Here is a 26328-nt window from a genome sequence, read left to right as displayed (position 1 = left end):
ATCTGAAGTTGTTACATACTTTAATATTATAATACTATATAAATAATATAGTAAGGCCATAAAATCATTTCGACACTATTGTAACATTCATTACTACTTCTGCTTTCTGCTATAAATCACCTGGGTAAACAACGTGAAGAGAAGTATGAATAGAGAAGTCGTGAGTGCATAAGAAGCCTACTTTCTCAACTAAGTTAAATGTATGACAACATTAATAACCCGTACATTCTGATGATTTTTCACTAGCTTAAACCCTGCAGAAAGAAATCCTGAAGAGGGCTTGCTCGATGCATTAAGTTGAAAAATTGACTTTTTTCCGACTATATGCAGTTTCAGACCAGTGTGCACCGGTGGCATAACTGACGGTTTATGTCTTTGCTAATAAGTGTGTACGCTTGCTTATAGTAATTGAATGGAGAAGCTGAATCACATAACTCAAAGTTATCGAAAATTCGTATTTCTTTATAAACACTAGGAAAAAAAATCAAATAATCACTGGAACATGAACGAATATTATATCAAATCAATGCAGGTTTTATGTTGGCAAAATATCTTTATCAGCACATTTTGATACAAAACGAATATAAGTTCTAAACCTTAGAATTAATACATACATTTAAGCATTCACAGTGGCATACATGGTTTGGATTGCAAATCTATTAGTTATAGCGAATTTCTTTATTCCACCAGCTCACCTCGTTTTGACCTGGAAGTGCACTAACTGCTGTCAAAACCCTTCTTTATTCGCTCGATTTTGACCCAGTTTTGACCTGCCGTGCTGCTCGAGGCGCACTGTAAAATTTGTTAGCTTCAACCCACCACCGCACGTGCTTAGTTCGTGAACAATTATCTGGCATCTCTTTCTCCCTTGCGTCTTAAATGGCGATGACGTTTCATTATTCCTCGGCAGTTTTGCCCGCACACAGTGGAATAAAGAAATTCGATATTAGATCAACTGAATATTATAACACTTTTTTGAGACTATTATAGCACAAACGAATAAAAAAAATTACTCCGTGGAACGTAATCATTTACAATGTACTAGAAGCTATCCGAGCTGGCAGGTTTACGCGATAAAATTTTAATAATTACGTGTATAGTTGGGTACAATACATTTTCGTTTTGTTTGATACGTAGCAAATCGAGTTGAAGTATATCATTTTAACTTTCAGTTGCTGATGCAAAAGCAAGGCTTTGTTTCTTGACTAATCGAAAAATTAAAATAAATGGAAGCTTCACTAGAAGCTTACCTAGACAATAACAGAAAAAAAAACATTTTAATAAAGCCCACGACAAAAGCTGATTTGAAACAGCAAAAACATTCAAAATGCTTAACTAAATGATTTTTTTTCTGCAATGAAATGCTTCTTGATTCACTATCACTATATTTTTTTATTTTTAAATTATGCTTTGTTGTATCTTCTGTAGGAAAAGTGCTGTACCCAGTGACGGTTTTTATTACACAACGTAGCTATACGATGTTCCGTGCTAAAAGTGCAAAATTCATGAAAGATTTCGAACACTTTGAACCGGTTTAGCACTACAACAGTGCTACTGGGGTGAAAATCACGAGCTAAATTTCGTAACATAATGTTAGTGTTTTTGTGTTTGTTATTTATTAATAAATGTGTACAACATGCCTTTGTTCAACTATTAGCCAACGTTGGAAGATATGATGTATCGAAATAAACTAAGAATACTCAAATCGTTGTTTAGTTGAACACATTGTGTTATAATAGATTTACTTTATCTGCATGGGCGAGGCATGGAAAGAAATAAAACGTTAATTTGATGTTAGATTTTTCACGTCTCTAGTATTAAATAAAATTCGTTAATTGCAACAATTCACGAGTATCCAAACCAAACCGACTAGATTGCGTCTCCAACTTATCGTGTGGAAACAACGTTTTTAACGGAATATAAATAGGAGTATTTTTTCTTTGTTTTAAGGTGCAACTGAAACGGCTAACTGCTACTCTAAGAACAGCACTGCATATCTGTGTATATCAAAAAGTAAGCATTAAGCTTAAAGCTTCCAGCAATATGAAGAATCTACTAAGTGATGAGATTACAAAAACTAATACTACGCGAATAAATAGGCTGCCAGAAAATAGTACTAAATTATCGTTTCACTAGAACTGTTACTGGGGTGTATGCTTTTTAAAATTATTAGTTTCGTTCACTTTTGTTTCACTCTGAAAATAATCTGCGGCTCAGAGCGAAGCGAATCGGTCAAATACTGTGTCTTCGTCACCTGCTGAAAGTATCGTTTTTCGTTCGGCGAATTGATTGTATAAACTATCGGCCTAACTCCCACGTTGTGCCATAAGGTTGATATTTGCCTGCAAAAAAAAAACTTATATCAAACTGAAACAACTACAAATATTGTAGAACTTACGCATTAAACTCATCCTTGTGAATAAACACTAGACTAATACCGATTACTGGTGCAATAATGTTGCGGAATATGGCACCGTAGATGGACATCAAAATTGTTGATGCGTGTAAATACTGATGGGTACGAGACAGTGACGATTTCTCCATCCATAATCCACAAACAAGATCCGGACAATGTTGACGTATCTGGATTAATCAGAATAAATCTTAGAATTTTTTTATTTCAACATTTTTTCTTCTTCTGAGTATGCGAATGATTTGAAAATGCATTTCAATGACATGAATTTTCAATATCATAGGAACGATTAGCCCGGTTGGTAGTGTCAGTCCAATTTTTGTATATTTTGAAGGTTCCATTCCAAAAGCGTTTCATGCTATTTATTAGAAATCATTTAGAATATTATTAAAAACAGCGAAATACCAAAAATAAACGAATGCTCTGAAGTTACAGTTAACTCAGCTCATAATTTACAGTCGATAAATCAAACTTAAATAAATATTTGATTCATATTTTTGATATTTTGACAGATTTTTTTTGGATCAGCCGCTTAACCAACTAAATTAAATAACAAACAAGTGAACAAACCTGGTAGATTGCTACCGGCGACGAGCAGCAGAATACTATACGTTTGGTGAAAATTGAATTCCTGCCAACTGCATCTCGTACCAACTCCGTTAGCTTAGCGGTGATGTGCGATGCCAGCAAAAACACTGTCAATTCGTTCGTTTCCAACAATTTCAATAAGTTATCGAATGTTATTATTTTCTCCGCGTTGAAATGCTGCCTGCAATTCGAATAGAATGTATCTTGAAAAATGCTCAACAAACTAAACCCAGCCTTATACCCTAAAGGATGATGTTCCGAAATATTGAAATTATCTAAAGCACTCAATTTTAGCTTATGAATGGGTTCGTTGATGTTGGCCTTCTCTAAAGTCATCCTGTGCAATACTACGAGATGCCCATCACATGTGATGCTCAAATCTAGTAGAATGTTGTAGCATTTTTGCGACAAACACTGGAAATGAAAAACAAACACGCAACATAATACTACTACTGCTGCGGGAACGGAGCGAAAGCATGACTCATACATGATTAATGGCGGCAAGTGAGTTTTCCGGCGCATCAAATGCCCCACCCCTGCTGACAATAGGCCAATATAGCACCTCAGAGCCAACCTCCTTCTCGCTTCGATGCAGCATCGATTGCACGACTTCTACTGCTGGACATTTAAGCTTCACAAATTTTGACGCGATACAAATGAGAAAGAATATCAACATAAGCCACGGGATCCCGACCGAGGCAAAATTGCAACATAGCCACAGCGCATTGAACAGAAAGGTAAAGCATGTCGTTAGCACCCAAAAAAGCTGATATAACATTTTCAACACGTTCAAGATTGTCGAAAAATACATGCAGTCGAAACTGGCATTGGCATTATGAGTTGTACAAAACTACAAGAACTGCATATCACATCGAGATCACCACATTTTCAATACAAAATTTCATCCAGCACAGATGTAAAACTAAACTAACTAAATAACAAATTGCTTTTGGCCTCTGTCATGAATCGCAAATAGAGGGTAAACTGCACCCACACAAAGCAGATTACACTCGGCTCTTCCAAACACGAAAAAAGATGCGATCATTGCGCATGCTATCAGCCGTGTAGTATCGCCGTCCTGGATTTTATGCAATGTTTTGGATGTTTTGACAGGCCCAGCGAGCATAAACCGCCAGCTATATGTAATGCTGTACCATTACGGGCATTAACTTAGAATATGTTGACGAACATTTTAGAGCAACATTAGCATCTTAAAGAAGTGAAAAATTAGATTTTACACGGCAAAAACTTCTATATCGACAAATCAAGTAAGTAAATAGTTTTTAGATACGGAATAAAATTATACTATGCATAAAATCATCAATAAAACATAAACGGGTGTCAAGTTAAGTCCGAAACAAATCGTCTGCTCAGAGTCAAAGAACCGCTTCGCAGCCATGAAGGCAAAACCAAAACTCAAACCACACAGTAAACACGTTAGTCTGTATAATGCTAGATCAACTAAACAACCGTTTCAGGTTCAAAAAACCATTTTAAGGTGAAACGTGGTATTGAAGCCACAAACTGCCGACTTCGAGCCACCAATTTGAATTTTCAGAAGCACAAGAATTGGAAATAGATAATACGTTCCCTGTGAAAAATTTAATTTATGTTTGCTTCACCGCAGCATTTAATAGCGTTTCACCTCAAATACAGGAAACCTCAGAAAACAAAAATAAAACATTGCAGGTACAAAATTTGTAAGGTAACATATTTCGACTGTTTTATTCTCATATATTTAACTACAGAATGACTTTTTAAAGATTTGGATTTATTCGATGTTACTCTTTTAACTGCTAATGAGAGAATGAATGGGTCGTACAGAATTGATGCCAGCCAAACAGGTAGCGTTTTATCTCTTACATAGACGAGGGGTTATTGAATACCGAAACATCCTCCCTACTAAAACAAAAAAAACTATTCCAAACAATAGTCTTTATATCTAGCTGGAACACGAATTTCTCTTTTAGGTCTTGTATTAGATATCTTGTCAGACTTTTGTGAAACACGTGCACCTGCTTCAATAAAGGGTGATGTGGTAACACATGATGACTCTGTGAACGAACTCGACGGTATGGATGGCGATGCAATCACAGTAGGTTGCGGTGAAAAATTTTCCGATTGACTGCCATTATTGTTCTCACTGTTGACGGGAGTTCTCTCACATTCGGATCTCTGTGTCACAGCTTCAAGTGAAGGAATTCCAGACGGCGGAATTTGGTCGAGCGTACTGTTGGATTCTTTACGCGGCTTCAAATGCACCAAGCTTCGTCGATAGTCTACACCTTCCACATTTACTTGATAGGATCGGTCGTTAAAGCGGTTTGAAACTTTTCCAGGAGTCCACTGTTTGGATTTTTCCGGATGTAATTGGACATACACAGGTGAGCCGATCTGCAAATCTGGTAATACACGTGTCCTTTTATCATAGTGATATTTGTAGGACTTTCGGTTCAGTTCTATTGCCGCAGGAACATCTCTGATAACGTTTGGAAATAGGCGCATTGCCGACGACGGTACTCCACAACGCGTAGAGCGCGAAAATAAACGAGCTGCTGGACTTGATCCAATCTTATTTGGAATATTCCTCCAGTGCAGGAGTGCGTAACAAAAGTCAACTCCTGATTCGTTTGCTTTTTTAAGCAACCGCTTGGCAATTTTCACGGCAGCCTCCGATTTACCGTTGACTTGTTGATGATGGGGAGCTGAAGTTTCCAGCTCAAAATCCCATTCGCGAGCGAAGGCCAACATTTTCGCGTTGACAAAGTTCATACCGTTATCACAAATCACTCGCTGAGGTAGTCCATGACGTGCAAAATTTCGTTTGCACGCTTTGATGACGGAGTCCGGTGTCAGGTCTTGTAACTTTTTTTTTTCTTCATCTGTAATTTATTTGACACGGCACAAATACAATTCAATGTTTAACGGCGCCAATTATATCTGGTAGCTTACTTTCTTAAGTATCTTAATAACTAAAAGCAAATTTTTTATCATCGCTGCCGACTACGAGCTGAAACTCATCCACATCAAAAAAATCCGAATAATGGTCAACAGTGACTAAAAGTTTAAAGTTAGCACCTTGGTTCTCGGCGAAAACATCCATAGAAACCAACTGAAATGGATATACTGGAATGGAATGGCTCATTAGTGGAGGATTCGGCTGCGACGGGGTGAACTTCGAGCAAGTGGCACATTGTTCAAGGACATCTTTAATCTGCGAAGATATTCCTGGCCAAAACAAATTAGCCCTCGCGAGTTTTAGAGTGGCTTCCAATCCATTATGGCTGACATGACATTTGTCTATCAGCTTCCGCCGCAGAACGTGCGGAACTAAAATACGACCACCGCGGAAAATGACACCATCTTGAACAGATAATTCGTTGTGATAGTTGTAGTAAATTTTGACACTGTCGGGGACGAGGTCTGCTGAGGCCGGCCATCCGTGATGTATGTAGTTGCACAGCAACTGCATCGACTGGTCCTTACCGGTCTCCATAGTAATCTCTTTCAAACGACTATCCGAAACGCACAAATATGGACTTATTTTCAGCTTTTCCACCTCCACCATCACTTTGCAAATGTTGAGCTTGTCGTATTGATCAGAGTGTTTTCCTTCGGAAACAGGAGCTCGAGATAAAGCATCTGCGACGACGTTTTCTTTACCGGTAACAAATTCAATTGAAAGTCGATATCTTTGCAAGTTCAGCAACATATGTTGTAATCGCCGTGATGCTGATAGTAACGGTTTCTGAAACAAGGCGACTAGTGGCTTATGGTCAGTTTTAATAACGGTTTTGGGATTTCCGACGATTAGCTGGACGAAACGTATGCATGCGAATAGAATCGCTAGCAGTTCTTTTTCGATCTGAGCATAGTTACGTTCTCTTGGGGTTCACGTACGTGATGCGTAACCGATAATTCCGTCTGATTGGTAGACAGCAACACCAAGACCGAAACAGCTGGCATCGCAGTCGATGATTAATGGCTCATGGACGTTGTAATACCGTAAGGATCGTATGTCTGCTACCAGTGACTTTACTGTATTGAACTCTTCTTCTTCCACTGAAGTCCATTGCCATGGTACTGTCTCAGAGATTAGTTTGCGAAGATGTGTGAGGTTGGCACTTAGATTTCGAATGAAGCGACTCAAGTAGTTGACCATGCCAACAAAACGATGCACTTCTTTTCGATTAGTAAGAGTAGAGTACTCACGAATTGTTGAAATTTTGTTCTTATCGGCTCTTATTCCTTCATCAGTCAGAACGTGTCCATAAAATTCTACGGAAGTTCTGCATAACCGAAGCTTTGATCGGTTTAGTTTAATATTATGCTTCTTTAATCGTATCAGAAGATTTTCCAAGCAGCGGTTATGATTGGCTAACGCTTCTTTTAAATTGTCCCCAACACCATAAACTCACAAATCGTCTGATATGCATTCTACGCCTTTTAGGCCCTCAATTGCTTCCTGTAATTTTCATTCGAAATATTTCTGGGGCAGGAGCGATTACGAATGGTAGTCGAGTCCATCGATAATGACCAAACGGGGTCCAAAAGGTGGTGAGCTTACTACTTGCTTCGTCGAGTACCACGTGCCAAAATCCTTTTTTAGCGTCGACTGTTGAAAAAACCTTTGCCCTGCCCAGTTCGGGGAGTATTTCATCCAAAGTGACGAATTGTAAATTCGGTCTTTTTAACGCCTTGTTTGAAACTTCTCCAGACATTTTTCCATAGCCGTTCAATATGTCTGCATGGGCTTCGACTATCTTCTGCGTTTGAACACGGTACACATTGAGAAGATTTTCAGTTGAGTCCGTTGGCTTGTTCCCGCCGAACGATACAGTTTTACAAAATTTTACGAAACCGAGGATTCGAGATGCCTTAGCTGACAGTAGAGGGCGATGTTCACCTTCTACTATTTGGAGAACTAGCGAGTATCTTTTGCCTTTGCGGCGACATGGAATTTTTATCTGCCCAAGAACGTTGATGTTATTGCCACCGAAACTTTGAAGGCGGAGTTTCGTCGGAAGCATCTGCGGTTGTACTTCTCTGCTGAGTTAAGTAAGACACTCACGACCAATTAGGCTAGTGTTGGCACCTGTATCTAACTCACACTTTATTGATTTCCATGTATCACCGAACTTCATATCTAGTTCTGCTAGTACACTTCCACCTTTTTCTGTATTGTCAACAATTTTTCCGATTTCTATTTCTCCGCTTTCTTCGGAAGATGAATTATTTTGGGATAACTCTTCATCTGACTCACTCGACTCGCCGTTTATTTCTTTCACTCTCTTCCTGTTTTTTGTATTCTGATTGCGGTTTACTTTGCACACCTTCTCGAAGTGGTTTTTTCCCTTACACTTATGACATCGTTTTCCTAGCGCAGGACACAATCCTTTTGAAAACTCGTGTCGGTCTTCACAAAATTTACAACGATGTGATCTTGCATTTCGTTTTATAATTTTGTTCACTTCAGGATTTATCGCAAGGCCTAGTTCTAACGATCGTTTTTCTGCTATTTCCTCTGCTCGGCACATGTCGATTGCCTTATTAATAATTATATCGGTTATCGTGAGCATTTTTGTGCGCAGTTGGGACCATTTATTAGCGGTTACGACTTTGTACGTTAAAAACTCTTCTTCCATTACTCCCAATTTTGTGATTTTTGCTAACATTTTAAGCCTGGATGTAAAGTCATCGATCGTTTCACTAGATATCTGTACTGCGGTGAAAAAATCCAAACGATCAATGATTATATTTCGTTTTGCAACTATTTTATTTTTAATAGCTGTCAACGCTGCTTCCGGACTTTCTTGTTCTGCCGGTGTCAACTCAAAGTTGAAGTATTTTTTCCTTGCTGGTTCACCAATAACTGATAGCAGAAAACTGACCTTCTGGCCATTTTTTTCCGCTGGCCATTGGTTCATTCCAACAGCATTGGAATAAGCTTTCCAGCTGTTCACAAAAAAATCCCAATTTTGCTCCATATCACCATCCAGAACTAAAGGTGAAGGTTGGGGTACTGAAAAGTTTGCTCCGAACGATTGAGCATTGGTTGCTGCTCCTTTTTTTGTAAGGTTTCTTCCTGAGAGTTACGTATATCTTATGTATGTGATATAACACTGATTTTGTGAGGTTTGTGTTTTTTTTTTAATCAACACTAAGAGCTGGAAAACTATCGATTTTATCAAATCATTGATTACTAAGTGTTCTTAGCGCCACCATGCTGCGTATTGCTACATGCTAAAAACCGTTGCATCTTTTTACATATTAAGCGAAATTAGCTTGGATGTCTGTTATCTGTGATTATGCTTTATGCTTGAGCTTGTAGATGTTTTTTTGTTAAAATTCACACTTATATGTATTTCTTCTGCTTGGCCATTATTTTCTGATTGTTAGATTGTTTGTTTACTTGATTTCTAATAGCGAAAACTTGACATTTCAGTACGTTTATATCCAGCTTTTCACGCACCATAATGGCGGTCGCTATAATGCGTGTTCGTAATATGCGAACCTCTCTGCTTACGTCAGATTTGCGATTTTTGATAAATTGGCAACACAAATGTTGCCAGGCATATTTTTCTTTAGATAAAATATATGAAGAATTCAAAATGACGTAAGCAGAGTTGTCAAAAGGGTGGGTAATTTATTACGAACTTTGCATTATAGCGTCCGCCATTATGGCGCGTAAAAAGCTGGATTCTGTCAGTTCCTGCCAATTTTCACTTCGTTCGAAGTGTAAACTCGTGAATTTCGCTTCGAATGAATTGTAAACTGAGGGATGGTGGAATACCCGTGTCACGTGTGTTCTACAACCAGGTTTTCACGACAGATTTTGCTAGCGCAAAAGTACGCTTTTTCACTTGTCAAATTGTTTACCTCGCTTGGAACTGTAAACTATGCCTAATATGAAAATTAACATTTTCAAGTTTAAGGTGGTCTGCCGTGTTTATTTCTCATTCAATTGTTTTTGAAACCAGTTGAAAAATCTATCTATTGCCCGATTGTTCATTAATTTCAGACCCGCATAATCAATAACCATAAACGGATGATAATCCATATAGTTTAACGATACCCCATACAGTCGTGACTATATCCCGAACTAGTTGTTAGGCACGTTTTATGGTTATTGATTATGCGGGGAGCCAAACTAAAAATGCTAGAATCAGAAACTCAACTGTTTTTTCTAAATTGTGTTACGTACTTTAATTACAAAACCTCGCGGCATTTCCCATCACTACACTATTCGGAAACTGAAACCCATAGGGCACGCTTCGCCATCTTTTGTTTGACGATTTTAACTTGACGTTACAGGATAAAAGTTGTGGTTCAGCCGCGAAAATTGTTTCGTGTGGAGCTATTTTTTAAATTTTTGATTGCATTTTCGTACTTTCGACAGTGATTTTACAGTCAATCTTTTACAAACATGTATTAGAGGAGCCTGCATACCACATTCATTTAAAATCTAATCTAAAAAGTAACCCATCATATAAATCCGACAGTGCAGAGTTGAAGTAGCCAGAATTTAAACAAAATTTTGCGAGTTGATTTGCTCCTTAAATATGTCGACCGATGCTGTTACTGATGCCACTGATTCAAGCGAGGATTCTGCTTCGCAAAACGCGACAACGACTAACAAAGCGGATGAAAACGTGAATCAACCGGATTGTGATACTGATAGTTGTATCGAAAACGAAAGCAATGCGAGCCAACCGGTGGATATCGCAACAACAAAAGTCGAGCAGGAATCTTCATCAATCGAAGATGTAGAGTTAACACCTGTAAAACAAATTGAGTCCACAATACTTGGTGAGGGTAGTATATTGGAACATGTACAATTGAGTCCTAGAGAACAAACAGAGTCCACAACTCTTTGTGAAGACAATGCACAGTTAGTTCCTAGGGATCAAAATCAAACTCCAACCCTTCCTGAAGATAATTCAACAGAAGATGTGAAGTTAAGCCCCAGAGAAGAAACACAGTCCACAAATCTGTGTGGAGACAATGTACAGGTAATTCCTAGAGATCTAAACCCGACTCCAACCCTTCCTGAAGATAATGTAACGGAGGATGTAGAGTTGACTTCTAGAAAGGAAATCATGTCCCCAATTCTTGATGATACCATTTCGACAGATCTAGGAACAGAATGTAAAGAAAAAGTCTTAGATAATGCCAGTGAAGACAGTAGTAATGACTTCAAAACAGAACAACGAGAAGAAAGTGACGGGGGTGGTCTTAGAGATGATGAATTATATGATAAACTGAGTTGCAGTAGCCCAGAACCTGGAGAATTACAAGACGAAGAATTAGATCATCCCGAAAGCCCCGGTAACAACAGAAATCTAGGCGATGAAGAAATCATGAAAGCAAAACATACAAAACAAAACATGGTTACCGAACATCAACAACATAACGTTAAACTAGAACCATTGCAAGCTGCCGAATGGAGACACGGCAGCCATAGTTCAGACGAAACGGATCTGAAAGAACGGAAACCTTTTCTCGAAGACCTTTCGGACGATGAGTTGAATCATTCTTCTCCAACGGTAAAACATGAGGATTCTTCTGGCCCAGAAGACGACATAACTCACAAAAGTCCAATGCCAAACTCGCCCAGTGAAAAACCAGAACAAACAAAACGATTGGCCAGTATTTTCGAGAAGAGAATTAAAAAGGAAGAGGCATGCTCCGAAGGAATTTTACAAGAAAAATTAAAACAATACTTCGGTCACAACGATTTCAAAAGCTCATTGCAGGAGGAAGCTATCCAGACCATTATCACGAGTAAGTTCTGTAATTGATTTCCAGAACAAAATGTTACATTATTGTGCTAGTTATATTGTGTAGTTCAAGAAAGTTTTCGCCGTGATTACTTATGACCCAGTAAAGTTAGTATCTTCTAATGATTTGGACTGTCAATTAATATGTTGCAGCTTCGACAATCACAAAGGTTCAACTGTAGGATAAATGTTTTCTTTGTTTACAGTATAGATATTGCGTAATATAAAACATGTTGACGACTTGTGAAAACTTTACGATATAAAATTGCCCTTTATTTAAGATAGCTCAGCCTTAAAACTGTATTTCGTAGTTAGGAAGAACTTTTCGATGATTCGTTTTCCATTTCAGGAACACGCGACGTTTACGTTTCGATGCCGACCGGTTCAGGAAAATCTCTCTGTTTCCAGTTGCCTGGAGTAATGCAAGACAATAAGGTAACGATTGTCTTTTCGCCTCTGTTGGCTCTCATAAAAGATCAGCTGGATACTCTCGCAAAATTGAAAATTCCCGCTAATTCTATCAATTCAAAAATGAGCAATAAGGACCGCGATCGAGTGTTGAACGATTTGAAAAGCATTCGCACGGACATCCGTTTTCTATACATCACACCTGAGCAGGCGAACACATCTACTTTTAAAGAGCTAATGAAAATGCTAGTCAAACACAAAAAAGTAGCGTACGTTGTAGTCGATGAGGCACACTGTGTCAGTGAGTGGGGACATGACTTTCGTCCGGACTATCTAAAACTTGGCGCATTACGCTCTGAGTATCCATCGATCCCCTGGATTGCCCTAACGGCAACAGCCTCCAAAAAAGTTGTGGATGATATTTTCAAAAACTTACGGTTAAAAGAACCGGTAGCAAAATTCAAAACGTCTTGTTTCCGCCAAAATCTCTATTACGATGTTGTATTCAAAAATTCTATACAGGATGACTACATACACCTTCGAGACTACATAGAAAGTATTTTGGAAAAAGATGAGACTGATATTAAGCCTGTAAGTATTTTTAGTTTGTCGCTTCCCATCATTCGATCATTTATTTGTTGTTTCTCTGAATATAATTTTCTCAATACCAATATAATCTTTCAATAGGAATTGGAATTTTTACACATACTTTATTCCGTTACAGGCTAAAAAATCATGTGGTATAATTTACTGCCGAACACGAGAAACGACAGAACGCGTGGCTAACAGTTTGACAAAACTTGGTTTAAAAACTGCGGCTTACCATGCGGGTTTGAAGCAGTCCGAGCGCGTGGCAGTCCAAGAGGACTGGATGGATGGAAAATATCCTATCATTTCTGCAACTATTAGTTTTGGTATGGGCGTTGACAAAGCTTCAGTACGGTTCGTCATTCACTGGGACGTTCCTCAAAGTGTTGCAGCGTACTACCAAGAATCCGGTCGAGCAGGGCGCGATGGGAAAAAGTCATATTGTCGAGTTTATCATTGCCGAGACCAGTGCAAATCAATAGACTTTTTGCTCCAGCAAGATTTGCAGAAAGCTAAGAACACCGCTAAAGAAGACAAAGCCAAATTAGCTATTCGGAACTTCGGAAAGATTGTTGAATATTGCGAAACGCCGCGCTGCAGGCATAGACTGTTTTCAGACTTCTTTGGAGACGATCCCCCGGAGTGCATTAATATGTGCGACGTATGTACTAATCCGAAAAAGGTAGAAAGCGCGATCGAAACCTTCCAGCAACTGTCTGTATCAGGAAAGTTGAAAACAAAGATAGGTTTCGATGATAATTTTGAGGATCTTTACGAAGGAGGCCGTAAAGGATTGAAAAATGATTGCGATGAAAACGACGAGACCGAGGACATCGGTGCTCGCGAAACGAGGGCTAAAAAAGAAACTGAGTTGCTCATACAGAAGCAGTTTGCACTACGGAAAGCTGCTGCGGCGAAAGACTTAGAAATGCACAAAACTGCATCCATTAGTCGAATAAAATATGCGCTACAGACAACCGTCAAAGTTAGCGGTTTAACCATTTCATCCCGGGAAGCTCATCTGTCACTGTTGATTGAGCTACTAAAGAAAAATACTGAAACATGTAAAAATTCTGATCCACCAGAACACGATTTGGTTTATAAAGACTTCGAAGATATTGCAATTGAAATGGAATATGAAGCATTTACGAACAGCACGGTTGCCAGTTTGTACAGAAGATCCATTGCTAAACACGTGAGTATTTATATATATTTTTATGCAAAAACATTAGAATATAAGATTACGAGAATACAAGAAATCAAAATTAACGGTCATACATTTTCACTGTGGTTGTGGTTGTCGAGCTGTGTGTAAGGAGCGTCTTGAAAATTTAGCAGAGCAGATTTTTTAAGAAACCATCTTAACTTCATCAATACGTACTTCTCCATAAAGCTTGATTTATCTAGAATTCGGAATCACAAAACCAGTCATAACACGGGATTGCTGCAAGGTACAAAAAATGTTTTATATCAAGATGCAGTTAGTTTAATGTTTTTCTATAAAGTGGTGTAGACAAGAGGGGTTGATCATTAACCCATCTGAAACAACCTGAAATTGGGTGATACTACACTGCAGTTTTCAACTGAGACTAAACGGTTTTGGAGTTAGTGCTGGATTAGAAACTCAGTTGGAATGCACATATTGAATATGTCACTTGTATGGCTACTAGTGCCCTCTGCATTTTTACAGGGAATTAAGGCCAAGTATGATTTACTGGTTGTGGCAATAATAGGACCAAGAATAACGTATGCCTCGCTAGTGTGGTGGTCTAAAACTAAAGAAAGGTCAACGCAGACCAACCTTGGCAAGTTGTAAAGGGTAATTTGTAATGCAATTACTGAAGTAATGCATAGTGCTCTGTCAAATGCCTTAGTTGCAATTCTCCCCTGTTACCGCTCCACCAGGCAGTACAACGGGAGGCGAAAAAAGGTGCATTGAAATTAACATGCCATAAAGAAATATCTGATGGAGATCAAAGGGGTCAGCTAGCAATCCTCAAATGTTTTTATCTAAGCAAACATGTACCAGATAACAAAGAATGGATGGAAACAAAAGCAATCTTCGAAATACCTTTCAAATAATGGAGACTGAACGGGAAATTCGGAAACATAGTGGCCCGAATATCTGCCAATGCTTCATCGTTTTTTACACACACGGCTCAAAAATAAATAATTCAACTAGAGGTGTAAATGGTCCAAGGATAAATACTTCGATAACGATGGGCGGTTGGCCGTCAGTGTTCCAAGCCGAAATATTTGAAATATATGAATGTGCATAAGACTGTTGGGCTAAAAATTTAGGCCTGCTAACATATGCATTAGCCAAGCAGCACTTAACGCACTGCAAGCCTTCACATGTACCTTCAAGCTAGTATGGTAGTACTTCCTCTCACTGAGAACACAGAAAGGAACCAAGTCTGGTTATACTGAGTTCCTGGACACTGCGGAGTGGAAAGTAACAAAAATGCCTATTCGCTAGACAAGAGTCATTTAAAGGATTTATTGGCTCAGAGCCGTTCTGTGGGGTGTCATCAAGCGTCTCGAAAGCAGAATTATTCTATAAACATCAGACAATACATGAGAACTGGATATGCTCAGTAGGGCTACACCAGTCAAAGCGCTTTATGAAACGAAGCGTGAATATTACGTGGTTCATAGATATGATCGAATTCATGGTTCCGGTGGTGGAGTTGCAATTGTAACCCATCGCCGAATCAAACATCGTGCTCTTCCCCATGTTGAGACGAAAGTTATTGAAACTTTGGGAATTGAAGTTCAAACTGAACTTGGGATTTAATTTATTGCCCCAGCATATTTAGCATTCCAATGCACACGGGAGCACAAAAATTATTTTATAGGTGATTTACAAAAACTCACCAGAAACCGTTCAAAATTTTTCATAGTTGGTGATTTTAACGCTAAACATCGATCATGGAATACTTCTCAAAGTAATTCCAATGACAAAATTTTATTTAATGATTGTTCCTCAGGATACTATTCTATTTTGTCTCCGAATAGTCCTACATATTTTTCTTCTGTAAGAAATCCATCTACAATCGATTTGGTACTAACAGATCAAAGTCATGTATGTAGTGAATTGATCACAGATGCTGATTTTGATTCTGACCATCTTCCAATAACTTTTTCTATATCACATGAATCAGTTTTAAACCCTATGAGCTCTGTTTTTAATTATCACAAGATTAATTGGGAAAAATATGAAACTCATGTTCAGAATAATTTTAATAATGAGCTAGATTTGCAAAACGAAGTGAATATTGATTCCGCTTTGGAAGCATTAAAATGTGCAATTATTGATGCCAGGAATTATTCTGTTCCAAAGGCTCAAGTGAAATTTGATTCACCAATAATTGACGAAAATCTTCAACTTCAAATTCGTTTGAAGAATGTCCGCAGACGTCAATATCAACGTTCTCGTGGCCCTATTTTTAAAACCATTTGTAAAGATTTACAGAAAGAGATTAAACATAGATTTACTCTTCTGACAAAACAAAATTTTGAGACTAAAGTTGAAAAATTGAAACCATATTCAAAACCCTTTTGAAAGCTGTCGAAGATTCTTAAGAAACCTTCAAAGCCTATTCCAGTTTTAAAAGATGGCGAACGTTTTCTTGTAACCAATGAACAAAAGGCTCAAAGACTTGCTCAGCAGTTTGAGAGTGTTCATAATTCAAAATTGAATTTTGTGAGTCCAAATGAAGTCACACGTCAATTTGATTCAATTTCTTCCCAGATTTTTCTACCTGCAGAAAATTAGTTTCAATTTACTTGAATGAAATTAAATCATATATTAAAAATTTCAAAAATATGAAAACACCTGGTGACGATGGAATCTTCAACATATTAACCCTTCCTTTACCACAAGGTTTTTACTCAAACAAAAATCGAAAAATAGGTTTTTAGCGAAAGAGCTTGAACAAACCCTTCTTATTTTATCCCAAATTGTAGTTTGAACGAAAAGAAAATAAAATCCAAATTGGTGCTGTAGAGCACCACTGGGTCTTACGAGTCACATTTTACAAACAATACAAAATCAACAACTAACTTTATTTTGTCTAGATATCTTATAAAAAGTAAAAAAAAGAACGGAATAATATTTTATATTATGTATGCTATGCTGTAAAGCAATTACGGTCTCTTAAAAGGCATAACGGCCTTCCACATTTCGAGCAACAGAAATATGTAAAATGGCTACGAGAACCACAATGGTAACAACGTGATCGCTCGTCACATGCTACAGGCCAGTGAGCAACACCATCACTCAAAATAATTTTCACGTTATAATTACCGGAAAAATTATGTGAATATTTTCCACTGTCATTCTAACGTAGATTCTACGTGATTGTCATTTGAGTTCATCATGATCTGGTGAGATGATATATCCTATGAATCTTATACAGCAGACATATTCATTTCATGTGAATTTCACGTAAAATTCAACTACCGGTAAAATAGAATGCATTCGATTATCTGCTAGCTACTATGTTTTATACAACGTAAAATTCCCAAATTTTGTTTCCCCAATTCTTAAATGACGGAAAATAGTTTTTAGAAATAATAAAAATATGTTGCTTGATAAATCGCATGGCCATGCAAAATCGCCGATTCGTAAATGGATCAAACGACATGAAAACTGACAAATATTACATTTGCCGGCGATAACTACTGTAAGCTACAACTGTTTATGTACAGGAAACTCCTCGACCTTTGAACCAAATCTGTGTGAAACCTCAAGACTCGATGTAAAATCCGTACGGTTTTTGGAAAGCTAACTTATTGGCAAGCCGTCGAGAAACTCTATTTTATTTTCAGAGACTGAGTTAGACAACAGCTTCGCCATTTTGATTTCTGTATATTTTCACACAGAGAGTTCACGCGATACTTCTTCTATGACATTCTGTTTGACGTTGCCAAGTTCACGTAGATACTACGTGATAAAACATAGTATGCATGTGATTTTCACGTAGATGTTATGTTTGTCACATAAATTATGCAAAATGACAGAAAATGAATAAGTACAGGAAGCTTCACGTAACAATTATGTGAAAAATGTTTTGAGTGATCTAATCTGGAGTTCAACTCGGGGCTTTCAGCGGAAGTCGAGATTTTTTTACAGGCATCTGTTTCAGGGGTCGACCTCTACGCTTTACTACCTATTTGTTTTCCACGCTGAATGAGCCAGTTTGCAATTTCGATACGAAAGTCCTGCAACGTAATTCTGGTTTCATCAAGTCGCGTATCGTGACGTCGATATTGTATTGAAGGCATCGATGTGCTATTTCAGTCACTCTTTAGAAAACAGCAATTTGAACGATAATTCTAAATTTTCAAACGTGTTGGGAACAACTTCATTTTTGTTGTTATTCGCCCAGTGGTGCTCTGGTGCACCAAGGTTTGAGCATTCATAAAACTTGATTAAAATGAGAAAAATGACTACAATTTGTTTTAAGGAGTGTTGTGACACCTAATTAATAAGAAAACATTTTTTGCACGGATCAACAATAGAATGGTGATAGCTCATGAACAATAGAAAATATTTAATTATTTTTCGAAGAAAAAAACGGCACTTTTTCAAATGTTTGATACCGTGAAGGTGCCATATTCTGCGCAGTTAAGACAATTTCAAAAGTTCAACCCTAGTTCGCAGGTTTCTTACATGCATTCAAACAAATAATAGGTCCCATATGTTGTATGACCTTCGAAAATACAGGAAAAAAAGTTAGACACATGTACAGCCAAAAACAACAGTATGAGAAGAAAATTTTGCATTTATGTTTGGTGCCTAATTCTGCGCACTTGCTTGAGCATGTTCCTAATTCTGCGCAGTTTTGTTCCTAATTCTGCGCAGCCAAAAAATAACATTGATTGTTTTAACAAAAAAAAAGGAAAGTAATTTAAGCATTTTCTGCAGAAGTTTTTCCATCATTTGAAGCTTTCGTTAATGTTTAGTTTTGGCGCTTATCTTGTACTAACTGCTTTTTCTTTTCACGGGCTTTTTTTCACCTTGCAAAACTCAGTGGTCTGAAGAGAAACGTGCGATTCATGGCCATCTATGAAAAGTAAAATGGGAAGAGCTACCTTGTATCGCAGTAGCCATGGGTGGAGAACATTTTTTTAATTATTCATAAAAAATCTCATGCCACCGATACATTTTTCTCAATAGACCAACCATCCGGAGTACTATTGACGATTTCTGCCGGCAGACGGGTTCCAACGAAACTAGGTCGCCCAATCGATAGGTAATGTGCCACAGATGTCTTTAACCTCTGAGAATCCGCCCGAAATCCAGCTCTCGCTATCTGAATAATCCAATCGACAATCCGGCCTTCCTCTTGCGTTGTGAACGCTTTTGGCCTCCCGGAACGCGTCGCAGAGTTCAACTAAACACCAGCTGAAAACTTTGCACGAAGTGTGCTTTCGAGAATCCCATATTTCCTCGCGGCTCGGCGTATGGAAAAGCCTCTTTTTACCTTGTCCACATTCGCAAGCATTTTGTTCTTATCATATTGCATGTGCTTCCGCCTAATTTTGCCAGAATTCATCTCTGTGAAACTGCGCATAGTTAGGAACACAAAAAACAAATTTGGTGTGTAAATCTGCGCATTGTTTTTTTGCAATTTTTCAGTACTATGCGCTACTTAGCGTAAGCTAATATTTCATTTACCTAAATCATGACTAATACTAACTTTTATTACCAACTACGATGTTTGTTTAAATCGTTGCACTCGTTTTAAGAGGAAATGAATAAAACTATTTCCTGCCGTTGTCTTTTCGTTACTACGAACAAAGGTGTTTGCGACGTTGATCGTATTGACAATTCAGATTTTTTTTCTTTTATTCGCATGTATTTTTGATATTATTGTGAACACTGACACAGAATCAATAATTCTATTTAAGAAAAATAAAATATTATGCTCATAGTTACAAAAAATACAATAAAACATAAGTATAACAAAAATTGCGCAGAATTAGGCACGGTAACGGTACTCTAATAAATTATTGACTGTACATTATTGGATATTTTTTTGCCAGAACATAAGTTAGGTGTGCAAGAATATATTTACGAAATTTGAGCGAGATTGCTAAATAATTCGTAACGATACACGCATCCAAACTTGTGGTGCTCTAGAGCAACCATGGTAAAGAGAGGGTTAATCAAACATCTCCCTGAGAGCAAAATGGAATTTTTACACTCAAAATAATTTTCACGTTATAATTACCGGAAAAATTATGTGAATATTTTCCACTGTCATTCTAACGTAGATTCTACGTGATTGTCATTTGAGTTCATCATGATCTGGTGAGATGATATATCCTATGAATCTTATACAGCAGACATATGCATTTCATGTGAATTTCACGTAAAATTCAACTACCGGTAAAATAGAATGCATTCGATTATCTGCTAGCTACTATGTTTTATACAACGTAAAATTCCCAAATTTTGTTTCCCCAATTCTTAAATGACGGAAAATAGTTTTTAGAAATAATAAAAATATGTTGCTTGATAAATCGCATGGCCATGCAAAATCGCCGATTCGTAAATGGATCAAACGACATGAAAACTGACAAATATTACATTTGCCGGCGATAACTACTGTAAGCTACAACTGTTTATGTACAGGAAACTCCTCGACCTTTGAACCAAATCTGTGTGAAACCTCAAGACTCGATGTAAAATCCGTACGGTTTTTGGAAAGCTAACTTATTGGCAAGCCGTCGAGAAACTCTATTTTATTTTCAGAGACTGAGTTAGACAACAGCTTCGCCATTTTGATTTCTGTATATTTTCACACAGAGAGTTCACGCGATACTTCTTCTATGACATTCTGTTTGACGTTGCCAAGTTCACGTAGATACTACGTGATAAAACATAGTATGCATGTGATTGTCACATAGATGTTATGTTTGTCACATAAATTATGCAAAATGACAGAAAATGAATAAGTACAGGAAGCTTCACGTAACAATTATGTGAAAAATGTTTTGAGTGTAGTAAAAATTTTCAATTGCTGCTTCAAAATTATAATCAAATATTTTCCCAAATCATGGAAAAATGCAAAAATTACTCCAATTTTAAAGCCGGATGAGAATCCAGCTGAGGTTCCAAGTTATCGACCAATCAGTTTGCTTTCTGTAATAAGTAAACTGTTTGAGAGAATCATTCTTAACAGGATGATGTCACACATCAACGGAAATTCAATTTTTGTAGCTGAACCGTTTGGATTTCGCCATGGGCATTCCATTACTCATTAATTACTCAGAGTTTCTAATATGATACGAGCTAACAAATCTGAAGGTTATTCCACTGGAGCTGCTCTTTTAGACATAGAAAAAGCATTCGACAGTGTTTGGCACAAAGGTTTGATTGCGAAATTGCAAACTTTTAATTTTCTAATTTTCCTTATCAAAATTTCAAAAAATTATCTTACTGATCGAACTCTGCAAGTTGTCTATCAGAATTCAAAATCTGATAGATTTCCTGTCAGAGCAGGTGTGTCTTAAGGTTCAGTCTTGGATCCAGTCCTGTACAACATATTTACTTCAGATCTTCCTGATTTGCCTCCAGGATGCACAAAGTCATTGTTCTGCAATGACACAAGTATTTTCGTAAAAGGAAGAAGTCTTTGTCATATGCAGTCAATTGCAGAAAAGTTTAGATTTTTTTTCCTACTTGCAAAAGTGGAAAATCTCTTCCGATGCTTCTAAATCTCAAATGATCCTCCTCATTTGCTAAGATAGGCTCTCTTTATAGCCAATAAGTTAGCAATTAAGTTAGTTGTAAGTTTACTTCCCTTTTTTGACAAGTAGGTTTAAATCCCTACGAATGATAAGTCCTAATTGCGAAAGCAAACAAATCCTAACAATTAAAATTACAATTTCTTTAACAGTGTTGAGAAGTCACCATTTCTGAATGGACACACATATTCATTATTTACTAATATTTATCATAAAAACTTAAGGAGCCATCCACATACCACGTGGACAGCTTTGGGGGGGGGGGTCGGGTAATGTCCACGGTCCATACATTTTTTTTAGAATCTATATGGGTAGTTGTTCACAGAGGGAGAGGATTCACCCTTGTCTGGCTAGTAAGTCGGCCTTCTCGTTTCCTTCGATTCCACAATGACCAGGAACCCAGTATAAGTTCACCTGGTTTTTCATAGCTAACTTTCGGAGCGACAGGATGCATTCCCACACTAGTTTAGAGTGGCAGAAAGGAGAATTCCGGGCTTTAAGTGCTGCCTGACTATCACAGAAAATGCATGTATTTGCGTGTCGATAATTTCTTTCCAGACACGTATTCGTGCATTCTATTATCGCGTATATTTCCGCCTGGAATACTGTTGGCCAGTGTCCTATGGGAAAAAATTTATTAATTCCTGGTCCTGTGAATCCCGCACCCGCAGAACCATTCATTTTAGAACCGTCTGTGTCAGGGGGGATTTACTGCTGTCAAAATTCATATATGTGTGCGTTATCGCAGATCAACTCTGGTCCATGAAGTTTGTTGGTCCATGACGTTTAAAAGATTTCCTGTGTGGCCCGGAAACTTCATGGTTTTCAGCTAATTGCAGGCTGCTGCCACCAAATTTCACTACGTAACGCAGTATTAATAAAAGTTTTCCGCGATTTCTAGAGTTTTGTTAAAAAAGAACGTTACAATTCTACTAAATTTTACTTCAATCAAAACGACACAAATCAAAACAACCGGACGCCTTGTTGCCAAATATGCTGGTCACGGTTACACGATATTTGACAGATAGATTCCCCCTGGTCTGTGTAGAGCAAAGCAAAGTGAACCATCCCGAATTGTGGGTCCACCTTGTTGCCAACTTTCTCGTTCTCAACAACTGCTTAGTTTAAACAAATAGGAACTAAGGATAATTACAGGACATCACCTGAAATAAATTAGTAAGTCAGATGACGAAGTTGGCGCAGCATCCTAAGTTCAGTTCTCGCTTGATAATTGCACAATATTTATCATTTGGGTTGAATTGGTGGCAATTGGGAGGATTGATGTATTTTTCAATGTAATCGACCTCAGCTTGTCAAATCTGAACAAAACATTACCAGACCTTCGTGCACCTTAATACACTGAAGTAGATGATTATCTTCTCTATACATTTTTGAATCCACTGTTTTATTTTGTGACAACAGCCTCCGTTTTCTATCCACTGCTGCAAATTCTTTGCCAAATCAACAACCGTCTGACAATTTTATCAGCTTTAGCAATCTGAAAGTTGCTGGGCACATCTCTGACAGTAGCCGTGTAAAATTTCTGTTCAAAACCCATCGTTATTTACATTATATCATGCCTTCTTCGTACTTTGCCTTGTTGTTCGAAAAAGTCTTCCTCTCATAATCTTGCACTTTCGTCAACATCCGTCCAAAAATGGTTTGAAAAAATGTTCATTCAAAAATGCCATATTTGCGCTACTTTTTTGCAACATTTTAAAATTTTAACTGTGAAGGGACAGTTGCGTATTTTAATTAATTCTGCATCGGATGTAATTTTGCTAAATAAATAAATAGCTGGATAATAATAACACAATCCCTACAAACAACTAGAACTCCCTATAAACATTTCAAAGTAAAATTACGTGGCATTCAATTGAAGTTAACAAAATTTTCAATAATTTCCAACGCCTTTAAATCAAAATTAACGGAATGGATACAACCGTATCGAAAGTTTTCAAAACATAAGTTTTCAAAAAAAAACTGCTGATACATTCTGGCAACACTACTTTCACGTTCATCATACACAATACAAAAACATCTTTATTTGACAACTGCTGTGGATTCTATTTCTGGGGTGATGCCGCACTATATTGTTTGCTCTTTTTCTAAACTATTGTTTCTTATTGTTGCTTCAACTCTCGTAAGGCGAGTTGAAAAAATAATTTCAAAACCCAAAACTTAAATAGAATTCTGGAGACTACAAGACAAGTTCTTAAAGTCAACGCGTATGGTTATTTAAAAGTTATCCTCAATGTCGCCCGCCTGGTGTGCAAAAAATGATACAACCGTATCGAAAGTTTTCAAAACATAAGCTTTAAAAAAAAAAAACTGCTGATACATTCTGACAACACTACTTTCACGTTCATCATACACAATACAAAAACATCTTTATTTGACAACTGCTGTGGATTCTATTTCTGGGGTGATGCCGCACTATATTCGGGTTATTCGCGTTGAAAGAGATTTTGAAGGCTGTTCGCACCTACGTGAACACTCATATGTAATTGTCAAAATGTGCGTGATGACAAAAGCAAAAATATTTCCTTCCTTTTTTTTCGCATGCACAAACCAAACAAATATCAGCAACACCGTCAATCCGAATTGTTTGCTCTTTTTCTAAACTATTGTTTCTTATTGTTGCTTCAACTCTCGTAAGGCGAGTTGAAAAAATAATTTCAAAACCCAAAACTTAAATAGAATTCTGGAGACTACAAGACAAGTTCTTAAAGTCAACGCGTATGGTTATTTAAAAGTTATCCTCAATGTCGCCCGCCTGGTGTGCAAAAAATGTAATCAACCATAATCTAAACCATCAATAAGAGATTTTAAATAATTTTATATTTTCTCATCTTCAGATCACCGCTATCAAAGCAGCAACCTCGTCCGAAATGCTTTATCCTGAATTGAAAAACTATGTACCGAAGGCGCGTAACTCACACGGCGGAGAGTTCAAAACTATTGAGGCGGAACTAAAGCGCAAATATGGAGATGAAATCACAGCCGAGTTGCGAGGGGACGAAGAACAACGGTCGACTGGACTGCCTAAAGGAAGCAGTAATGGTGATCGGCGTCGTGAAAACACTAAATTTACTAACTCTAATAGAGATGGTAAGAGTCAGCCATCTATTCAGTCATATTTCGATAAATATGAAAGTCGAAATGAAACCAAGAAAACCAGTAGCTTAAAGCTCGACGACGGAGATTTGTGGGATATCGCAGACGACGTCGCGGCTAGCTCAAGCACCGCAACTCCCGAATCAAAGAAGGATTTAAAAACGATTATAATTGATGAACAAAGATCACCCTCAGTTGAAATAGTGTCCAGCGACTCGTACTCTCATAGGTCTAAAGAATCGAAAGACGAATGGGACCGTAGAGAGCGTAAGTCAAAAAAGAGAAAATCCAGAACAAGATCACGAGATCCATCGCGAGATCGCTCACTGACACCACGTGCAAGGGATGTGTCTCGGGAAAGATCTCGAGGATTTTCAAGAAGTAAATCAAGGCGTCGTTCACGTGATAGGTCTAGATCTCGTGACCGTTATTCACACCGTTCTAGAAGATCTCGCTCCCGAGACTACGAAGATAGTCGCAAGAAGCATAAAAAGTCTAGATCTAGAGCCGAAGAACCAGATGATTTTTATGACCATAGACCGAAAAAACGGTTCTACAGTGATTATGATGAAAAACCTCCTATAAAACGGCCTCCATCACCATTAGAAAGTTATAGTTATCCTAGTTCTAAGCAGCGAGTATCACATTATGATCGCAAGGCTTCAGTTACCACAGATTATGCGCCTGCTTACACTAGCACCAGCACTAATAGTGGTAACAATGCAAGAATCTACGGTAGCTATGAATCACCAGCCACTGGTAGTGGGAAAGGTACATTATTCTCAACCGATGATATGTGGGATGATGATACCTCAACTGTTTCGAAAAAAGCAGAATCATTGGCAGATCAACTTTTAGACTATGTTGCTCCACCCCCTCCACCTCCTTCAGCTGTCAAAACACCTCCACCGCCGCCCCCCAGCATCACTGAATCAAGCTATTCTACAGGCTATTCTATCTACAACCAGCAAACAATGCAAACTGTTTGTCAGCCACCCCTTCCGCCAGCACAGCCTGTATCACCACCGAGGGAAAAAACTATTTCGAAAAAGACATATAACTATTTGTTCGAGCCCTCTCCCGAAAAAACGATTATTCAGTATGATCATAAAAAAACTACGGCTTCGGCAACCAATTTGTCTCCCCCCACAGTACCAATAGTTCAGGTGAAATCATTAACTGCTGCTCAATACAATGCAGCAGCGCAAATACACGCAACGCTGCAAAAACTGAATGCCGCTGTGTCTAATGCTGCGGCACGCAATGGAACATCATCATCATCTTCTTCGTCGTCATCCCTTTCGACTTCGGTGGCGACAATAGCATCAACAGTTTCGAAAAAACCTACTATCCTCAACAACAGTAGTAGCAGTAATACCAGTACTACCAGTGTTACTGTGGTGCCTCCCTCAAGCACCACTACTTCCGCATCATCCTCGTCCACCAGTATTCCCAAATCGGTACATAATTCTGAAGGGACAGTTAAACTGCAAAACATTCAAATCGAGCAAGAAAAAGTCTCCAAGAAAAATCTCGCCGATGTCGTCATTCGCTTTCTTATGCCGTACTATCGCCAACAAAAGATCAAATCCAAGGAGCTGTTTAAGGGTCTAGCCCGAACCATTTCGCACAAGTTTTACGACGTGGAAGTTGTTGGTATGTATTTTGTCATTT

At 38.0% G+C, this 26328-nt stretch overlaps 2 protein-coding genes across 2 annotated transcripts in view; one reads left to right on the top strand and one right to left on the bottom strand.

Annotated features, from left to right (window-relative positions):
• Positions 1 to 533: 533 nt before the first annotated feature.
• On the bottom strand, positions 534 to 4036 carry LOC129731303 (glycerophosphodiester phosphodiesterase 1). The gene is made up of 5 exons (XM_055691182.1): positions 3489 to 4036; positions 3243 to 3415; positions 2984 to 3182; positions 2399 to 2583; positions 534 to 2342 (listed from the first exon to the last, which is right to left on the bottom strand). Exons 1-5 carry the CDS (start codon positions 3810 to 3812, stop codon positions 2180 to 2182), a joined length of 1044 nt encoding a protein of 347 aa, XP_055547157.1. The 5' UTR covers positions 3813 to 4036; the 3' UTR covers positions 534 to 2179.
• Positions 4037 to 10288: 6252 nt separating this feature from the next.
• The window catches only part of LOC129733251 (uncharacterized), a 16701-nt gene continuing 661 nt past the window's right edge, over positions 10289 to 26328 (top strand). Inside the window, exons 1-4 of the mRNA XM_055694946.1 lie at positions 10289 to 11785; positions 12131 to 12780; positions 12914 to 13972; positions 24396 to 26310. Of these exons, the coding sequence (XP_055550921.1) occupies positions 10564 to 11785; positions 12131 to 12780; positions 12914 to 13972; positions 24396 to 26310 (4846 nt within the window). The 5' untranslated portion in view covers positions 10289 to 10563. The remainder of the gene's footprint in view (positions 11786 to 12130; positions 12781 to 12913; positions 13973 to 24395; positions 26311 to 26328) is intronic.

This window comes from Wyeomyia smithii, chromosome 3 (genome assembly GCF_029784165.1).
Source record: "Wyeomyia smithii strain HCP4-BCI-WySm-NY-G18 chromosome 3, ASM2978416v1, whole genome shotgun sequence".
NCBI classification, from domain to species: domain Eukaryota; kingdom Metazoa; phylum Arthropoda; class Insecta; order Diptera; family Culicidae; genus Wyeomyia; species Wyeomyia smithii.
The sequence above is the reverse complement of the archived record's forward strand: the minus strand, read 5'-3'. Positions and strand labels throughout refer to the sequence as shown.

What these genes read in the sequence shown, in the direction of transcription:
- LOC129731303 (XM_055691182.1), bottom strand. Translation starts at nt 3,812, where the DNA reads ATGTATTTTTCGACAATCTTGAACGTGTTGAAAATGTTATATCAGCTT. An exon ending in CACTTGCCGCCATTAATCAT is followed by an intron (nt 3,416 to 3,488) that starts GTATGAGTCATG and finishes TTTCATTTCCAG; the next exon opens with TGTTTGTCGCAAAAATGCTA. An exon ending in CACAAGGATGAGTTTAATGC is followed by an intron (nt 2,343 to 2,398) that starts GTAAGTTCTACA and finishes TTTTTTTTGCAG; the next exon opens with GCAAATATCAACCTTATGGC.